This window comes from Pangasianodon hypophthalmus, chromosome 18 (assembly GCF_027358585.1).
Source record: "Pangasianodon hypophthalmus isolate fPanHyp1 chromosome 18, fPanHyp1.pri, whole genome shotgun sequence".
NCBI classification, from domain to species: Eukaryota; Metazoa; Chordata; class Actinopteri; order Siluriformes; family Pangasiidae; genus Pangasianodon; species Pangasianodon hypophthalmus.
This window is the reverse complement of record NC_069727.1, coordinates 9,116,114-9,137,948: the sequence shown is the minus strand read 5'-3', so window position 1 is coordinate 9,137,948 and position 21,835 is coordinate 9,116,114. Positions and strand designations below refer to the sequence as shown.

The window sequence follows — 21,835 nt, the reverse complement described above, 5'->3', positions numbered from 1 at the left end:
ATAAGTAAAAAATGTAATCAATAACAATGACCATCATAAGAGGGTTTATAATCTGGTTTAAAATTAAATACCGCTCAGTGAGTGCTGCTGTGACTGTGTCAGTGGGACCTGTGGATGTAAACTAACGTTTTTCATTTTATAGCTTGAGATGTCATCACCTTAAGCAATGCAAGTAACAATCAGAGTTAAAAACGGAACTGTCTCTGAATATACTTAGTATTGTATATGTTAATTAATATTAATATTCTCTGTATTAAGAGTCAGCTCAAATGACCTTTCTGGGTGGCCCATTCAGGTTATTAAAATGAAAATTATCTTTATCATTAGCATTAAAATGATCGTGCCTATGAGGTTGCCAGATTTTTCTTGACTAGAGATTTTTAGAGATGTCGGGTTTTCAAATAGCATCTAGACCATGGACTTTAAAGACAAACACATGCCTTTAAACCAGAAAGAAATCACATAAAAACATAAATTATCATGTTAAAGATAGAAATAATCTAGAAATAAGTTTTTGATGAACTAGAAGAAGCCATAGGATACTAAATCAAGATCATGAAATCATAATGTCTGCATGCAATGTAGACTATTTTTCATACTTTTAATTTGCTATTTTTACTTTTCAAATCAATAAAATAATGCTAAAAAAATAAAGTTTTTGTTCAGTTGGTGTGCTCGCCTGTGAAAGTATTCGTCTGCCACGGTTACAGCTCACTTTATATAAGTGTTGTTCATAATTTTATCCATACCAAATTCTATCCTCATGAAAAGCAATGTCTCTGATTAAGATGCTGTCTCTTCTTAAAATCCTTTTTGTGGACTAATCAATTAACGAATTATATAATTAATTAATTGCCATTGAATACATCCCATAGTATTTCAGGGACATATATTTTTTGCATTGAGATTTTGATTTAGGACAGTCATAAAATTTTTTTAAACTCATTCATTATTTCCTAGCTGAAATAATATGCTGCAAGTGGGACAGTGAGGTGTATTTGAGTATATGTATGTATATTTGTAAGTGCGTGTGTTTACCAGAATAGTGGCGACCTTTAGTGATTTGTTGGACAAGGAATTTGTAACATTGGCTGCTTTACTCTTGTGATGCTCTGTCATGTTTAAGCCACTCAGAGGTTCCCATGTGCCAATCTGTTGATCCAATAGACATATGCATATATAAAATTCACATAAGGAAATGTACAATGTACACAGACATGCAGAAAAGACAAATACACAGTACCTTTTCCAGTCCGTCCTCCTTCAGACTGATCACATCTAGATCAAAGTCCGTTCTCAAGCCATTGGTTTTGTTGAAGAGAACTCGCCCTGTCAGACCATCCCACGAAGCCTTTGAAGAACATATTGAGGCACTCTATTACATGCTTTAAATTCTTATAGCTGTAAAAATGTGAATAATTAAAAACAAAAAAAGAGTTCATTCTTGACTGATGAAAAAAGTTTTAAAAAAATGATGAAAAAAGATTAAAAAACTCCCTTGTTGCATATTTCCTTTTCTATATTTACATGTAATATAAGTATACATAAGTACACATCGAAGTGCTTATTTTTTTTTAATGCTTTTCATTTTACATTGTTAGAATAAGACTGGTATGGTGGCGCAACGGGTAACAATCCCGCCTCACCGCACCAGGGATCTTCACATGGTTTTCTCCTTCAAATACATGCCAGTAGTGTGTGTGTGTGTATGATCCCCTGTGATAGACTGGCTTCCCACCCAGAGTGTATCCCTGCCTCTCACTCAGTGTTCCCTGGACAGACTCTATATAAAGGATAAAGCAGTTACAAAAGATGAATGAATAAAAAGAATTAAAACATTAGAATAAAAAAAATGCTTTTCGGAAGCAGTCACTGATGTCTGCTTTTTAAATTGCAATATTACTATATTCACATACATGTATACTTATATTCTTATTAATTAAACATTAATTAAACATGTCTTGTGACCTACAGTATATAATAAAACAATAAACATTCTACGAACACACATTCTGTGAAGGACCAGTGTATGCAGCTGCCTCTCTCTCTCGCTCTCTCTCTCTCTCTGTGATAAAAGTGTGATCAAAAGCATAATCTGTTGTGTATCATGCTGGCATCTGGGCACAGCATTGCACTACAAAGAAGATTCTGTGTTCATTGCTCTGAGTGACTTTTTCTTAAGTCTGACTTCAAAGCTGTCCGAGAAATGGGCAGAGAAAGACAAAGAAAGAAGAGATCGAAGTTCAAGAGATAGAGGGTGTAACAAAGGAAAAAAGATGGGGGAGTGTGTGACCTTTGCACAAACTGCCCACGATAATACCATCTAAAAATAATCAAAGTACAGAGGATATCATAAAGTATCATAAAGAAAGCAAAATTGATTGTTAGACTTAAAATATGATCCAGCTTACACTACAAAATACTACACACAAAATAACATAATAACCTGAACATAATATGATGATATTGATGATGAGAAGGAATTCAATTACAGACAAGTTCGTCACAAATTAGATCACAAATGTTAGGGTGTAAACCATAATTTTTCTGTCCATTCCACTACAGAACCATATTTGTTGCATGACTGCCACTGAAAACTTTTTTTTTTTTTTACCATGTATGATCTAGCATACTTTGAATAAAATTGATTTTTAAAAAAATAAAAAAAAAAAAAAGCCATTTAGGATAAATCCTGGATGACATGTACCTAAAATTGTTTTGTACAGTATATACATTACATCTGTATGTATGAATAAGAATGTGTGTGTGTGTGTGTATGTGTGTGTGTACCTCTTTAATGAGGCTCATGAACCTCCCTCCGAGGCGCCAGGGCTTGTGTCGGTTGCACTGTAGAGAGCTCACAGTGATCTGCTGTGCTTGCTGCACGGCTACTGCTACAATATGCACTGCATCATACATCAGAGCTGCATCTGTCTGTGAACATACACACACACACACACACACACACACCCCAAAGGTGTGATACATAAAATTAATTTAATGTAACACTGAAAATTAGTTTAGTAATTCAAGTGTTCTTTTAGCGAACAAGGACACTGATGCACATTCTGGTGCTTTTCCGTCTGTAGAAATCTCATTTATATTTTACATTTACAGCATCTACAACAAGCCTGAAGTATGAAGATCTGAACCATAATGCCAGAGCATCCTGCTTCGCACCATGTATTTATGTAGACTGGGTTTCGGCCTTTGTACTTCATTTAAGGCAAAGTGCGAGTTCAACCATATGTGTATTTGTCAGGTCTTGCAAGTGGGGACTGATACCAGTTTCCTTCTTCTCACCAAGATCTAGTGCCAGCCCTAGCCCTGAGCAAGCTTTATACAAGCCTCAATATCTCAGTTTCATCCTTTTCATCCACAGAAATTGTTTTTGTGAAATCGTCTACCAATGGCATAAACAAGAAATTAAAACAGACAATAAGCCACAATTAGTGTTAAATTTTAGTACATTTTTAGGGGATTATAGTGAGTTAATATGCTCCTGCAATCCCCTTTTCCTATCTGGAGTTAAGTTCAGATAAAAACAAAACATGGAATTAGGGAATTTTATTCTGTGACTACTGTAGCTGCTGTCCTAACATATTAATATATAGTAAAAATAAAAGTTATAAATCAGATCCCTAATTTGCTTCACATTTAGAAGGTAGACATTTTTAGTAGCTCCTTCTTAAATTATTGTTATTATAAGTCAAATGATTATTTAGGCTGAAATGGAAATGGAGCCATTAGAGCAGAAGGTTCATATAACAGCTTGTCAAAATTTCCCATAATTATGGCACACACCAGTGAACCAGTCAGCTGTTCATCAAGTTTCAGAGAGAGATGCTCCAGAGTTCTCTTTACATCATGTTAAAGGAGCTGTGAGACAAGCGCCACAAAACGAATTTATAATCAGAAACAAGTGGCACATAGGAAGATATCAATGCTAAAAATTGGTCCTGAATCCTGTTCAAAAAGTGGGGAAATGTTCGATAGTTATATTTTATAATTGTCCACACCTTGTAATGGTCAGTAAGTTTTCTGCCACGGGAGAGTCTTAGATAGGGGTCTACAGGATAGAGAAGATTTGCGCTTTCTGCCTTGTTAGTAACAAGCTGTGTTTTTGTCTTATTAACTTCAAGAGACAGGAAAAAGAGAGGCTGGTGAGGGAACGACTGTTTATAGCTGCTATAAAGTAAGTGATAACAGGAACTAATTTGTTTCACGGACATTCCACAACATTAAATGAAACTATAAACTTGCTCTCTAATGGCACAAGAAAAAAGTGCTTGCTGTATCATCTAGAGTTTGCAAGCTCAAATCCCAAATGATGCCACAGCCATCCATCCGGTAGCAAAATTGGCTGTGCTTTCTGGGTGGGAGGGACATACTTATGCTCCCCTGTCAATCACAGTGACGCTAGCCAGTCACGGGTGTCTGTGTGCTCATGTATGCGGAAGATGGTAGATAGCACTTTCCTCTGAGTGTGTTACTCCGCCCTGTGTTGCAGCCTAAGCATCAGTTCAAAAACGTGTGGTTCAAAAAGAGGAATCATTTGTTAGCTTTCACCCTTTCTTGGTTGGTAGTTGTCATATGATGGGGAGAGCTGGCTGGTAAGAGGGAACTGGCAGGGGACCAAATTTGGAGGAAAAAGGGGGATATAAAAAAGCATTATGTGCCATTATGTATTAAATTAAATTTGTAATCTTTAGTAATAAGGCACTCTAGGACATGGTGTTAAAGGAAAATTATGGGCCCACTGTGGATTATTTTCCTACAACAGCATGTCCTGAAGTGTTTTATTCCTTCCTAATCACCAGTTTCTTTGGTATAAGATATGCAATTGAATGTTAATTAAAAACAACACAAACACAAAAATTTTGCTCTGATTGTACACTAATTATAGCTTCATTTTATTTATTCTGTGCTATGATCTGTAATTGCATGTTGTTTCGAATAAAATAAGCACTAAATTGCCTCTGCATTTAGAGTAATTATAGCCCCATTTAAGTAATCCTGGGCTATTGCATGTTACTTAGATTAATATACAATTATCTAAACACTAATTTTGCTATAAATTTCCATTTTTCTTATACAGTTAGTGTAGGATTATTGTCATATGATTTGAACCCTGTCCCATTGAGACTTAGGGGTGAAAGGAAATTTAATGCCACTGGCATACAGTATGTGACATAAATCTTCAGGAACACAGTGCTGACATAATAGCATGCCTTAGACTCATCATCAGTCACCAGGCTCATTGATGTTTAGATATTCAGACACACACAGAGTTATTCACGGAGCAAAGAGACTGACAGAACTGTGAGTTTGTGTGAGCACGGGATTGTGTGCATGTGTGTGTGCAGTTCAGCTGTCACTGTGTGAAGATGTATTACTAAGCTAATGATTGCTTCTGGCTCCAAAGGGAGTAATTGCAGACGTCTCTTCTAGCACTAGGGAATGCATTTCAGTGTGTGTGTGTGTGTGTGTGTGTGTGTGTGTGTGTGATGTCAAAAAGAGAATAGAAAAGCCTTTCTATTTATCTCCACCTCCAAGCCCTTTGGTTTTTTGGTCATGTTCTCTCTCTCTCTCTCTCTCTCTCTCACTTAAACAAACGCACAAACACACACAGACACACACACACACACACACACACACACACATACACACAGACCAAAAATGTGTAGATTGCCAATGCTGCAACTTTGTATCTAGGCCTGTCATGATAAGTACTTTTGTTGGACGCTATACTGTCCCAGAAATAATTGCAGTAAACAATATTATTGTCATTTTAAGACCATTTTATGCCACAGATATAATGATATTATAATAGCATCATAATGCAAATACACACTTTCAAAGAGCAATGACCTTTTAATTCTTAAGAATATTCAGTCACTGAAATTGTAATGTCAAAAAATAAGTATCCTAAATAAATAAAACATAAATAAAATAAAACCACACAAGCCAAACAATAAATAAAATGGACTCTCGGGCTCCATTAACAAAAATGGCACTAAATATTAAACATTTGGCACAGGAGTGTAGGAGTCATTCATTCTTTAACAGGCAATATACTCCCAATCCGGTTTCTCAATGGTTAGGAGCTTTGTTGACAAAAAGTGCAAAGTAACAACATATTAGCTGTAAGTTAGATATAAAGAACAACAAGTAGAACAAAGTAACATGTTTGACAAAGTCAATTTAGGACTCATCCTCCTCTGGACATAACGCAAAGGCATTTGTGTGGAGATTTTCTTTATGCTTTAGTTCTTCACTGTCTGTGTTTTAGTTCGTTGATACAGAAAGAGCGTATGTACCATTCTACATAGCGCCTTACTTAAGTTCAACTTCACTTATGCATTAGCATCTTTTTATGCAGAAGCAAGTTGTAATATTATGTTTATGTTGTGTATATGTCTGATTAATCTCATATGTGTATAGGATGTGTTTGGGTGAGTTAATTAAGCCGCTAGTAAAGCACTTCAGTATACTGGTGTTCATTCACTGTTCAGCTTCAGCTCACGCAGCTTATGCGGGTCAATCCCCGACATTATCGACTGTGACTGGATTATTTTAAACACTATAATTATTCTTCAAAAAACATTGCTTTGCATTGTTAATATCTTGTGTGTCATTTTTCAATAGTATGTTTTAATTAAAATCAGAATTATTAGAATATGCATTTTAGAATATGCATATTAGAATATGCATTTTTATCTTAAATTCGATGAATATTCGAAGTTCAATTTTAACTTGACAGCCCTAGTGCAGACAAGAGGACAGAAGCAATGCGAATGGCTAAAATGTTGGTGACATTCATTCTTATGTAAACAAACGTGTGTAAACACAATGGGCAACATCAAGGTCAGCAAAAATGATCGAGGTCATGTCCATATATGGTATGATAATTTGTAACATAATTATGGTGACAGGCCTATCTGTATCTAAAGTTATTTTGCTGCTAAATATGAAAATCCAATGTCATTACAAATTATATTAATAGATAATTTTTCATTAATTTAATATGCAATGCTATTGGACTACAATAAAAAACCCAACAAATTTGATGTGAATACAAACATTGACATGGTGTAAAACTATCCTATAATCTATATCACTATCTAATGGTAGACATAGGCCTACAAGATATAGTACATCTCGCACTCTATACAATACACCCCAGTATAAATGGGTTTTGACACTTTCAGGAGTGGAGGTTTCATTAAGTTAGTTAAAGTAGGCTAGTAGTGGTGCACACTCGCACAATGCACACAACCTCAAAGTTAAACCATAGGTGTTTGTTCAATGCTAACACTGTGTGCAAATCATTTCAACAATTACCAGGAAAAGTGAGAAAAGCAAAAGAGCCCACACACAGTATAATGGCACAGTAGCTAAATGTAACCATAAGCAATTGAGAGAGCAGTCTATTAATAATGAGATAGATGGAGCAGAAATCTAACCTAATTACAAATTTTCTAGCTGCATATAATGCAATTTGGGAAGTGAAAAAAAATGTAAAAAGAGTAGACTTTTGACTCACTCATTTCAGCTATATAAAAATATTAAAGGAGCATTCCAACATAAAACTAGAAGTTCATATATTTTTCTCATGGTATGTAGTAGTATGTTGCATAGTATAGTATCACTTAATGTCAGCATTTTAACATAATTTAAGATTTTGTGTCAGTTTCCTGTTTTCACACATCAATTTAGCGAAACTACAATACCCAGAATGCAACATTGCTATGTGTTACATGATGTAATATATATGTAATAAAAAAAAATTGTATTGTGCTGTAACAGATAGTTACAGGCAAATAGGAGGGATAACCAGGTAGTGTGAGGTTGCTAGGATAATCAGGTCTTTTTGCTGTCAGGTTGCATGTGCATCTCTTTTTGTTTACACCAAAGCAGTCTGTACACCACCACAAAATTATAGATATTTATGAGTGTGCAGCCAGTGCTTCAAACTGGAGGCCTACAAAAGAGATTTTAAAGCAGAGTTACTGGGTCTTCTGCAGAAAATGCTAAAGAAAATGGTAATATAGTACAAAATGGAGAGCAGACGAGAGCTGTATGCCCAGCCAACCTGACAAAAGGAGTCGAACTGATGTAGGACAACTAGTTAATGTTTTCTAGCAATGATTTGTCTTCACCCGTGTAAATAAAAGTAAGATGGCTAGCAATAATCTAACACAAAGGTAGATAATCATGTAACTAACATGCTAGCTAATTATGGTAGCTAATTGTGTTGTTGCTAGCTTCAGTTGTTTCGCTTTGTGTAATACTGAAAGCCCTACAGTTGCTCTCTGCCTCCTGTTGCTCTTCTCGCTGACGCTATTCTTCTTCTGTATATTCTTGCTTGAACATATATGGTTTGAATCACTGAGCAACAGTAACTCAAAAAAATCCTCATCCATTGAGTCATTTCTATCGCTTGTGTAATCGATTCACTCCATCACAATCATTTACCTACATAGCTAAGTGATTGCTTACTAGCAGTAGTACCTTCCCTGAACCATTAGCTATTACCATTACAATTAGCTCCATTATCTAGTGTAACTACATTATCTGGTATCTAGACACTGTCCAATTCCCCTTCAGACTCCTCCCACCCACATATCCACCATAACTGCTATAGTCTTTCAAATTTTGCATTCAAACTTGGAAATCTCACCATACAGCCCGCTGTGTCATTGCTGTAAGAAGTGAAGGGGCATGTTACAAAGGATACATATTGATGGTAATTTTTTTCAAAGTTTGTTTATGGCACATATCCTCTCTGCTTACCTCATTACCATTTGATTTTGTTTTGATGCAAAATCTAAACACATTAAAATATGTACCCCCACATATCAGGCTATTGGGCATTTTAATTAAATGACATTGACACTAACACTTTTAAATATAAAATTACTGAAAGAAATATTGTGGATATATATGTGGATATATTGCATGTTTTTCTTCATTGTTAACCATGTGTCAGTTCTCATTGCATCATTTTCACCTCCGTATATTCGAGCAACAAGGTTGGAACAAAATCCATATTTCTCCATATTTCATGTTTTTTAGCAACATGCTAGCCAGCTAAATGTGAAGAGTGATGCTACTCTAATGCTACAGCATCCAAAGACATTCTACAATTGTGTGCTTCAGACTTTGTGGCAACAGTTTGGGGAAGAACCACATATGGGTGTGATGGTCCACATAATTTGGCCATATAGTGTAAGTTGTGGTTTTTTTGCACCTGTCAGTTCAATACATAAAGCCATTAAAACCTTTAATCAATTTTAACCACTTTGCAAGATACTTGATTTTTCTCATTTTTCCTTGACATTTTCCACTGAACTAACTACTGCCTCCAGAAAGATGTAATTCTAGTGCAATCACCCCAAAAAGAATTTAAGTGTTTCTTAATATGGTTTACATGATCTCTAAGTTTCAAAATTGTTCCTATAATCTTTAATGGGTTTTATTAGGACATGATTTTCCCAATTCTCAAAATTGTTCCTATAATCTTTAATGGGTTTTATTAGTACATGATTTTCCCAATTCTATAGTCTGACGTATTTATTTACATAACTGAAGTATATATATATATATATATATATATATATATATATATATATATATATATATATATATATATACACACACACACAACAGCACAGCACAACTGCTAAAAAGACAACCTTCAGCAGCAACATGGGAATTATAACATGACGGAAAACTTTTAATGAAACTTTTGACGCACAAATGATTTCAACCAATTTGTGCATCATTTCCCATGACTGAACTGGAGACATCTGTCTCGGTCTAATACAGTTGTTTCTCACTCTCTCTGCCTCTCTTGTAATGTGTCTTTCCCTCTCCCCTCATGCAGGGAGCTTCTAGACAGCAATAAATCACTGCACTGATGGATGGGCTGAAATTGCTGCAAAGGAGCTCCACCAGGTCACTGCGCCAGCTGCCGTTTCCACAGCAACCCCACATCTCTGGTAGCAACCGTTATGGAGATGATTGTCAGGACTGTGTGTGCATGCATGTGTGTGTGTGCGTGTGTGTATGTGTGTGTGCATGTGTGTGCATGCATGTGTGTATATGTGTGTGTGTGTGTGTCATGGTAAAGGCTGTAGTTTTAGACAGAGCAGGATCAAAACAGCAAAATAGGATAAAAGCAGCAAAACTGGATAAACCTAGGAATTGATTTGTCTTTCTCTGAACATGTCAGATATGCAAGTGAATCTCTCTTCTCATTCACATACACACAGGTGTTATAATGTTTATATTCCATAGTTGGCAGCATTTACCCTGTCCATCTTTAGATAAATCAAAAAGATCTGTGTTTGTATCAGGCTCTAATTCTTTATAGTGTACCATATAGCAACCTATATCTCCATTAAAAGAGCTGTTTTATTTTCTCAATTTTCATCAGAGAATTTAGATTTCTCACACATTAGATTATTAGGAAAAATACAGCCCAATACTGAATTTATAAAAACACATTAAGCCACAGGACACTGATCATGTTTAAATAGTTTCAGGAAACCAAGGATGGCTACAAACAGGGTCAATACAAATACACCATTAGAGTGAGATATATATCTCTAGGGAAGTCATAAACACAGCTCTTTAATGAAGCATTTTATCACCATCCTGCTCAAACCTTTGGACATATTTATTATTTAGTAAAGTCTGCAATGCTTTGTTATCCTTCAGTAAGAATTAAGTGATTAGAAGTCTCTCTTCAAGTAATCACTTTCTTCTAGGTCCTATTTCATCAAAAAACGAATGCACTTACAGTGAACCAGTATTTTTTAACCACTTCCTGTTTAACATCTTTAAAGTAGTTGTGAAATAGAATACAATAATACATTATGATATTGTATTATTTGTTTATGCACTCTGTATAATATTACATTGTATTCTTGTATAATACGATATAATATTATATAGGGTGCATAAACTGCCAGTGGTGCAGTATTTCTCTACTATTACATGAAAATTATAGATTTACTTATGTTATAACAACTGTTTAGGGGAAATACAAAACTTATACTCCTCCCTTTTCACTAATATCTCAACCAAGCATATAGACTTTCCTTAATATCCCTGTTACATGCTCATAAACACCATTGGAATCCATCCAAATCCATTAATAAATATGAATAGTTAAACAATAGTCCAATAGATACCAATGGCATTCTCATTTAATTCCCATTAAATTTGCTCATAAGGACTAATCACTTTTCCCAAGTTTGTGTCCTCTCTCGCAGGACTTTCTTTGAGGCTTATGCCCACTCTCAAAAGATAATTCCAAAATAATTGAAAGATCAAATAATTCTACATATATCTACATACAAAAACTTTTTAATTTCTTTTTTTGTTGTTGTTCTTTTTGTTTTTCTCTATCGGATACAGAATTAATGAATTTCCTCTCTTCTTCTCTCTTCTCACTTCTGATGCAAATCCACCCTCTCCACACCCTCTGACTGCTGTAATCTTTTGTTTGGAATGTATCCCTGGAAAGTATTATACCCACCCTAGTGTAATCTTAATCCATGTTTCTTATTCATGCTTATTGCTAGTACCCATATATTCTTTAGTTTTAGATTATTTCTGTTTCTCTTAGTTAGCCAGCGGAGTAAATGAAAATTACAGGCAGGCAAAGGTCAAAAACAAGGAAGAACTCTAACTGAGGACAGAAACTAGAATCTAATGATATCTTTTGGTCCACTGGGTTTCAAGCAATTTCAGTCCTACTTGTATGAAAGAACCATGAAGATCTTTATAGAATTGACAATTATTCCTGAATATCTTGTTTTACATTAACCAAAGAAACGGAAGAAAAGAAAACTATTAGAAGTGTCACACTGGAACTTTTCATTGCCATTTCTTGTATATATTCATTCATTGATTCACTCATTCTTCTTCAGTCACAACTTTATTCAGATCAGGGTTGCGGTGGATGCAGAGCCTATCCTCCTAATACTGGGCATGAGGCAGAAATACACAATGGATGGGATGGCAGTCCATTACAGGGCACCATGCACACACACATTCACACACAATTTCTCACCTGGGGTACTAAAATAATAATACAATAAAATATTATAAGAGCATTTCATATTTACTTTAGTTGAATAATCAAATTAGACTTTACCTAACAGCAAACTGGCTTATTCCAGTTCATGTACATGTTCATCCTGATTCTGCTGCTGTTCTGTGTAGTAAGTGTGTACTGTGTGGTTACCTATATTACCTTATACATACTTACCTTTAGTATATATTTATTGTATTATGATGCATGAATTGAATTGTTCTCTATGTTGCACACAGTCCAGTAGACAGTATCCCACTGTCTATTGTTGTTCCTCTTTTGGCTGCTCCCATTAGGGGTTGCCACAGTGGATCATTGGTCCGTGTATTTGATTTGGCACAGTTTTTACGCCAGATGCCCTTCCTGACGCAACCCTGCCCAATTTTATCTGGGCTTGGGACCGGCACTGAGAGCACACCATTGCATACGGGGTTGGTTCCCTGGCCAGGAATGGAACCTGGGCTACAGCGGTGAGAGTGCTGTGGCCTAACCACTAGTGCTTCAGGGACCATTGTATTGCACTGTCTATATACTGTATATTTGTAATGAATGGGATGACAATAAAAAGTGAGGAAACTGTATATAGATTGTGTCAATATTTCAGGCCTTACCAAAATCAGCTACTTAAGGCAAATTAACTTGAAAATAAGGACATGAATATTTCTGGAACACCACCTACCTTTAGCAGCTTTCCATTCAAATCACCTTACCATCCTCTTCTTAAGAAGGTAGCCTAAAAAGGTTTTATTTATGCTCTCTATACATTCTCTTTCTCTCTCTCACTCTCTCTCTCTCTCTCTCTCACACACACACACATACACACACATACACACACATATACACACACACCCCTGAAATAGTTTTAGTAGGAAGTCTCTTTATAGAGCACAAGACTGAATGGCAGAGATGATAAATGGTCATTATGTCTAACACCATGTGGTGACCTTGGCTCCAACATCAGCTACCTGTAGAGACAGTGTGTTGTGTGTGTGAATGCAGCCAAATTAAGCATGCATGTGCTCCCTGTTGCTTGATCCCCTATTTACTGTGCAAAAGCCACTCTCAAAGCAATCCTTCTTTTTACTCCATACCAGCAGCCTGTGATATACATGCTGCAGTTTAACACATTATTGATTAAGCTGTAAATACAACATAAAGTGACACGATACATAGAGTGTTTTTGTTCTCTGTGTCTCACCGTCATGAATCCATCCAGCAGTCCTGAGTCAGGCTTCGGAGGGGCCTGTAGTCTCTCCATGGACCACTTTTCTATGATTGAAGACACCTGAGCACTCTCTGTGTTTAGGATCCGAAAGCCAGTCATGTTCACACCGCTGTAGCGATATGGCTCCATGTCTAATGCAAACAAATCCTAGGATATCATAAGATTATTAGAATATAAATCCAAATCATTTGTTTTTACTGTATTAACATCAAACTAAGCAAATATGCTGTTGAATATTTACTTTAAAAAAAATTCCACCATAATAGATAACAGTGCAATACATTATATTAATTATAATATAATATTGTATATAATGGTAAGGTGTATAATGTAATGTTAACCACTTAAAATTCATCTTAGCTATACAGTATAATGCAATATAATGGTAGATAGATAGATGTTGTGTTCATATGCTTTATTTTCCCTGGACTTCTCTGGATTATCCTCCTTTTGAGCATTACGTATTAACCATCTACTCCTCTGTTTTGAATACACAATTGCTCTAATGTGTTATAAGTTACACATAGTTATACACAGACTTTTATGTCGATATTTGCTATTCTGACCACAAACGGGATAGTATTATGTACAGTATATAGTATAAAAGAGCAAGTATGTGTGTATACTGTACTGTGTTTGGACTGAGAGAAAAAAAATGTGTGAGAATGTAATCTGGCAGCCTGGGATAGCTGCCATGATTACTGAACGTCCTTCAAGGACGGCCATGTTTTACAGAGAAAAAGAGCTGGAGAGCCTTCAACTACACAGCACAGACGGACACAGGGCCAGTAATTAAATTGTGTCGGATCATGCCTGTGTTCCTGTGTTTCTCTCAATAAAAATAACATTAAATAAAGCAATAATAATAATAATAATAATAATTTTAACAAATGATTTTTTTTAATGTGTCATTTCCCTTCCAAAAATACAATCAGCTCATTTCCATGATAACCAATTAGTAACTAGTAATAATACTGAACACAGAGATCAGTCACATGTGCGCACGCATCATGCATATTGCAAAAAAAAAAAGGGAGTGAACGTGTTGTCACATCAAGTAAGCAAAAGGGTTGGGGCAGAACAAGATGCTGAAAAAGCAAGAGAGGCGTTGTTTCTGTTTCTGAAACTTGTTGGCCCATCGCTCACAAAATTCAACCTTGTACTATATGTGCATTTTTGGATTTCTTAAGGACACCAAACTGCCACAGATGAGTGGAGCAAATTATGATACTGAGAGAAGACTGCTAGTTACAGGCCTATGTTGTGGAGTAATTTGGATAATTATGCCAGCTAAGTAAGTGTTTCTTTATTAACATTGATATTTGTGTCACAGTACATATGTATTATGTAATAGGGCATAATGTACTTTTGTAAGACCCAGAGTTCTGAGGAAAATGTTTGCTGTAAGAGCACATTTTGTGAAGCTTAACAAATAGGAATTGCACAGTTGACCCTCCCGTCTTCCCACGGCATCACTGAAAGATTATGGTTGCAATGCCTCATTGTACCTCGGTCATTATGCCCTAGATCTATATGACAGCATTCAACACTACTGTATTATATGAAGCACTCTGTTGTAGCACTATTGTGCCTATATGTTCCAGGACCACCTCTCCCTTAGTGTTCCATTATCTCATATTTTACAAAATAAGTGACCAATTTCAAAGAGACACATTGTGACAATAAGAATAAATACTGCACTGGGTGTGTGTGTGTGTGTGTGTGTGTGTGTGTGTGAGGTATGTCTCACCAGTGTTGTGAAGATGTAGTGATAATACTCTGTCATCATCCCCATAGAGAGAGCCTGTACAATACAACACAACACAACATTACACACTCCAAATGTACTTTATATGAATGCTACCTAAATACAAGGAAACATTATTGTTTAATTGTTCAATATCACACTTTGTGGTTGAGGTAAGATATGGTTAGAATTATACTCTTTGTCTTGTATACAAGACTGTATTGAAGATAACCTGGTACTCATCAGTACTGAACCTATAATGCGATTATATTTAATCACAGCATTTTTTATTATTATTATTCCTCCTTTCTATACCCATTGGATAAATTGTAGAATTTAATTATCTTTACAGTTTGACATGCTGCGCAGGATGCTCAGGATTGGAGATTTCCAATAGGTAAAATATAACTGTGTCAGGAAAACAATTAATTCTGCTGTTTACATTAACAGGCATGATTAAATACAAAGGGGCAATTAACATAAAAGTATGTGACATGCAGCAGGTGATCTGTATTTTACATAGTGTTTTAATATTTTTGGCTATGTAAATCTGACATATATCCGTTGCATATTCTTTTTTTGTAATGCCACATATAATGACACAGATCATTCAGTGCTAATAGGCTCCTACAGGTGTTAAATGATGTTGTTTCTCAATGACTCCTGACTGGGATAGCACTGTTCTCTATTCATTACCATACCTTCTGTTTTCAGTAAATACTCAAATTAAATGAAAAAACGAATTTCCTCTTGGTGGGATTAATAAAGCGATATTCTATTCTAAAGAATGATGTGATCCTATTGTTTGAGAAGTTTATTTCTAAAATAAGTTTATTAAATAAAAACTTGTAGTGGGATTTTGGGCCCTTTGCAAACATAGAGTCAGGTGACAAATGAAAGGAAAAACCAACATAAGGTGACTTAGCAAGGTGTTTTGTGACCACTAGCCATAGTGCACGTTGGCATTGATTTTACAAGTCTCTAAAATTGTACTAGAGGGATAAACATCATTCTTCCAAAAGATATTTCCTCAACTGGTGCTTTGATAATGAGGGTAGAAAGCATTGTCTAACACATCAGTACAAAATCTCCCAGAGGTGTTCAGTTGGGTTGAGATCTGGTGACTGTGACGGCAATAGCATATGATTTACATCATTCTTCATACTCATTAAACCATTCAATCAATAACCTTATTGATTTGCAGTGACCCATCCCTGTAAGGGGACAAGTGGATCCAAACTATGCTAGTAAAATTGTAAAATTCCTCCACAACATAACAGCCACTGCTTTTCCCTATAATTTGTCACCCAAATCTCTCTCTCTCTCTCTCTCTCTCTCTATATATATATATATATATATATATATATATATATATATATACATTCTTTTTCAATTTACACAAAGGTTTGTGTAAAACCTGACGATCCATTTTAGATCAAATCCATTGATGTGGCATTGAAAACATGCTTCAGTGGAAAGGACAAGTCTCATGGAAAATCTTACCTTTTGTACAAAGGTGTTAACATGGTCAATATCACAAATTTGCTTAAATTTAAATAGTGAGATAGAAATTGTTCAACTTCTTGAAAATTGTATAGACACCCCTACCCAGTTTAGTCACTTATAAGCCACACTTTTAAGCCACATTTTTTGTTTTTCACATTTTTCTTGCTTGGTATTTTTTTCAGTGTTTTGACTTTAGTTGTCAGTTTCCTGATTTATGATATGGCCATATGTCCTGTATTATGCATATATCCTGTATTTCTGTGCCATTAATCATCTGGTATCACAGGAAAAAAGAATCTATTTATAAAATAAATGTGTCCTGGAGAAAACTGTGGCAAAATGGTCACCCATACACATAACAAAATTCACTTTACAAGCTACAAATTGGTGTGGTTACAACAACCCCAAAAAAACAGATATTGGAGGAAAAATAGATTGGAGAGTTAGTCAGGGAGAGAAGTGAGAAAGGGAGAGCAAAAGCATAGAGAGAAAATCAAACAGACCTGCTTGAGTATCCACGCAGCCATCTCATGCCCACAGTCAAAGATGACGTGAAACTCTTTTGCTTTTTTCATCTCTTTAAGAAGTGGTTTGGCATCCTTAGTCTCTGCAGGGAGCTGGCGGATTTTCAGACGGATGTTGTATCTTGAGGGAGCTTTGATCAGCTCCTGCAGACGAATCAAACCTACAGAGAGAGAGAGTGAGAGAGACAGAGAGAGAGAGAGAGAGAGAGAGAGAGAGAGAGAGAGAGCAGTTAAGGCATTTCTACATTCGACACACATTCACCTACTGAGTGATATTCCTTTGTGCTGATGTTTTGTATTTAAAATCGTATTGTATTTCCTAACATTTCAATTCAAATTATAATTCTTCAGTGAATATTTTGATGCCTCTTCAGAAATTCTGTTCATCTGTTCATTTCATTCATTATTTCTTTCATTTTGTATGCATGTGTCTACAGCCATAGGATAAACACAATAAGGCACAAAGGGCTATTACAGGAAGAAAAGGACAAATTGACTATACATTGAGCATATGCTACTTGATTAAACGCAATTAAAATTTGAAATGAGATTAGAGAATAATGTGATAGTGACCTAAAATGTTCAAAGGCACAGTTTTTAATTTAGCTTAAGTAAGTATTTTTCAGCAGTTAAGTAAAACAGCCCTATTTTTTATTGAGTATGGTCAAAAACAAATTTGAGGATTAATGAATATAATAGAATGCCTTTCTCTGTCCTATGAGCTATAATAAAGATTGATTAAGTAAGGACAGAAAGTAATTGACATCTTTAATTATTGTGGAGCAATTTAATAATCAAAGGAAATATAATTGAATCTCTGAGAACAAATTGCATAGCAGGATTACAGATAACAATATTCCATTTATACTTTCAGTCTCTTCCAGCATCAGGATCATGACCATCATTATCATTTTCTTTTATTCCTATCATCAAACGTGATTAGGAATCCCAATGAAACCATCTCTTTTCCTAACTGCTGTACATGTGAATGTAAATATCTTCATATTTCACCAAATTCACCATGTAATAATTGTATAACACATTATCACAAGTATATCACAGCATCTGCCTCCACAGTTACAAAAACCATTAACTGACATTTAACACTACATCCTCAGTGTGTTAAGAGGGTGCTAGCATCTTTTTAGCAGATCTTGAAATATAATTTAATTGACAAACCCCTCATTACTTATTACATTATCTATTACATTATCTATTATCTGCCCTACTCACCCGTGCTGTCATCGTACACCACTGTAACTGTCTCCCACCTGAAGAAGTAAACGAGCTCCAAGATGGCACGGCTGAGGGAGGAGAAGTCAGGGTACAGACTGACATAATATGAGTCACGATTATCTGACACTTGGTGTTTCCATCTGGTCTGGATATGTGGCACTCCTAGTGCATTGGAGATGGACTGCACTGCATTGGCTGAGGAACTGTGTGATGGCCCAAATATGGCTGCCACACCTAAAGAGAGCTGCTCACAAGCTGCTGAGAGAAGGGAAAAGATGTCAGTCATGACAAAAAAAAATTACTTAATTGTCAATTATTTAAAAATGTAGGTCTTTAGACTCATACAACTGCGACTAATGTCTATAGTGAGAGAAACTAAAAAAACAGCTACATAAAACATTTGCATGTGTAGTCTGTAGTATAGCAGGCACAAAAGTAGGCACAGTTGGAAGCTGGAATAAGTGAACACAGACTATTTTGCCTTCAATTTATGCACGATGTTCTGTAAATAACAAAAGCCACCTCAGAGGCCACTGATCAGGCTCTAATGCACGTTCATTATGTGATTTCTACCATCACCGGCAAAATGGGAACAGTGTCTCAGAGGAACAAAAGGGCATAATTAGGATTATATTATAATAAAAAAAAACAACCCCTCTCCCAAACCCTCAAGGTTGTTAGTAGCCATGGTAAGATAAAGTATATTATATTTTTAATAATATATTTAAATATACTCCAGAAACAAAACAGCTCTCTGCCTTTAGTTGTAAAGCTTTCTCTTCCCCCCACCTTTCCTTGAGGCCTCAAAGCTGTCAAACACATTGATCCTCTGGATGTCGTAGGTGAGCGTGGTGTTGGGCAGCAGCGTCCGGTTCCTGTTGATGGTGTTCAGTGCAAATTTGAAGGCCAGCTCCTCAGCACCAGAAGGACCACTCTCAATAGACTCAAAAATCCCTCCTGTTGCAGAAATGATATTAGGATTAAATGTTTTAAATACAGTGGTGGCTCAGTGGTTAAGACTTACTGCCCTACTAAGGCCTACTGGTCAGAAGGTTTAAATCCTAGCACTGCCAAACTGTCACAGTTGGGTCCCGAACCCTCAACTACTCACGTGTACCCTCTCTCAGTTGTAAGCCGCTATGGATAAAAGAGTCAACCAAATTGATATATGTAAATGTAAAGTGATGATTCACATCTATATTCTCACTATATAAACAGTTTACATTTAGTGACATTTTCAAGTGTATTGCACCACAGAGGGTTGAGAAATCAATTGCTTGCCAAAGATTAAGGCTCTCATTTATTGTTAATTCCCCTTATATCTATGTGCATAAAAGGCAATTCATTTCTTAGTGTGAAATATGTATACACCAGTGAGTGTGAATTATCCAGGAAATACATTATTAATAAAGTACCATCTGGGATTATCTATGATCAGTCTCTCTCTCTCACTCTGTGTGTGTGTGTGTGCAACCAGTAATACCCAATAATGCTTGAACAGTGAAAAGGTGCTTATGATGCTACATAAAATAACCAGAATGTCTAGAATTTCTGACTGTATATTACATAAAAATAAATTATGTATACTGTCTGTTCCATGTTTTAAGATGGAACACTCTATTCACATCTCTGTTTTTCAGTACAAGTTTTAACTCTATGCCCCATCATCATTTCTTCTCTCACTAAGCTCCCCACTTTCCATTACTTTCTCCTTCAGGGTGTGGCACTCTTAAAATGATCCTTGACCTTTTGCTCCATGGTTTATAACATGTGAATGGATATTATATCTTATTTATACTATATGTCCTTTTATGGTCAGAGACATATGGTCAGGAATCTGAGGCCTTCAATTGGACAGTTGAAGATTGGACAAACATCTTCTGGCCTATTTCCAACCTTCAACTGTCCAGTTCTGGGGAGCCCACTGTAGCCTCAGATTCCCATCCTTGACTAACAGGAGTGGAACTCGATGTGGTATTCACTGTTGTAGCTCATCTGCCTCAAGGTTTGATATGCCTTTCTGCTCACCACGGTTGTAAAGAGTGGCTATTTGAACTACCATAGCCTTCCTGTTGGCTTGGACCAGTCTGGCCATTCTCTTCCAGTCTTCCAACGGAGAATGGGGAGACTGATTCGAGCTGACAGAAAGGCTACAGTAATTCAGATAACCACTCTGTACAATTGTGGTGAGCAGAAAAGCATCTCAGAATGCACAACACGTCAAACCTTGAGGCGGATGAGCTAAAACAGCAGAAGCCCACCTCAGGTTCCACTTCTGTCACCCAAGAACAGAAAGCTGAGGCTGCAGTAGGCACAGGCTCACCAAAACTGGACAGTTGAAGACTGGGAAAATGTACTCTGGTCTGAGGAATCTGATTTCTACTGAAACTATACTATAACATTCACTCATTCATTTTCTATAACAGTTTTATCCTGGTTGAAATCACATTGGATGCAGAAACACTGGATGGCACCCAAGATGGGATGCCAGTCTATTGATAGGATGCCAGTCTATTGCAGGGCACCAAGCACACACAGTCACACACTCATTCACAGGGAGAATTTAGAGTAGCCAGTCTACCTACCAACATGGGAGGTAAACGGAAAACCCAGATGGAACGTACCCGGACAAGGGGGGAATACATGAAACTGCATAAATAGTAACCTGAGCTGTGACACTGCATTAATACAATTTTTAACATTTCGAACACTTTCAAATGTCTTTACTTTATTTAATAAAGAATCTTTCTCTCTCTCTGCCTTTCTCTTATTTATATGCTCACATTTTAACAGTACTATTATCACAATCTCTTTGGCTGCTAAATTTATTCTTCATTTCTGCTGTATTTGGGTCCCAGACAAAGGTCAAGTCTCTGGAGCACCTGAGGCTTTTACAATCTTTCACCCAGCTTGAGATGAGAGTTCACAGCTGAGCCAATCTATTGAACAAGGATAGATAGCTATCAGAGATTAGTAGGCTCCATCTCTGCAGTAGGTCTCAGATGGTTTTACAGAAAAAACATAAATATCAGAGAAAGCAGAGCTATGCCAGATAAGACTGGAAAGGAGAAGTAAACATAACAGCGCTGAAGGCTTATACTCATTTGTTTGCATTGTTTTTCTGTGAAGTCTTGCATGTTGTTATAGGAAAAGAATCAATGACAGGGTTGTATGATGCATAGAGTTTGTCCCAAAAATCCAACATGTCAAAAGGGTTTTGTTCCTCTTATACCACAACAATTTACCAATTTACAATTTTTATTCATTAAAATTGACACATCATACCTTTTCTCTTTTTATAGTTACATTTAATGCTGTGGAATATATGCCAAAAAGTTAGTTCCCTATAAACAATCATTTCTTCGTCTTGAAGTAAACAAGACAAAAATAAAGCACCAAAGCAAAGTACAAAGTCTCCTCTGCCCTGGAAACTTTCCCTGTTAAATAAAACTTAAAGGAACAACTTCCCCTTAAAGCACTGATGTGGAGTC

At 36.1% G+C, this 21,835-nt stretch overlaps 1 protein-coding gene across 2 annotated transcripts in view; it reads right to left on the bottom strand.

Moving 5' to 3' along the window:
• Window positions 1–21,835, bottom strand: part of LOC113532217 (glutamate receptor ionotropic, kainate 2) — a 48,038-nt gene that overhangs the window by 12,492 nt on the left and 13,711 nt on the right. Inside the window, exons 2-9 of one of the 2 annotated variants that reach the window (XM_026923477.3) lie at window positions 19,134–19,301; window positions 18,342–18,602; window positions 17,088–17,269; window positions 15,082–15,135; window positions 13,305–13,478; window positions 2,791–2,934; window positions 1,244–1,351; window positions 1,039–1,152 (exon numbers count right to left, since the gene is read on the bottom strand). In XM_026923477.3, coding sequence (XP_026779278.1) covers window positions 1,039–1,152; window positions 1,244–1,351; window positions 2,791–2,934; window positions 13,305–13,478; window positions 15,082–15,135; window positions 17,088–17,269; window positions 18,342–18,602; window positions 19,134–19,301 — 1,205 coding nt within the window. The remainder of the gene's footprint in view (window positions 1–1,038; window positions 1,153–1,243; window positions 1,352–2,790; window positions 2,935–13,304; window positions 13,479–15,081; window positions 15,136–17,087; window positions 17,270–18,341; window positions 18,603–19,133; window positions 19,302–21,835) is intronic. The other variant, XM_026923478.3, reaches the window with a different exon arrangement.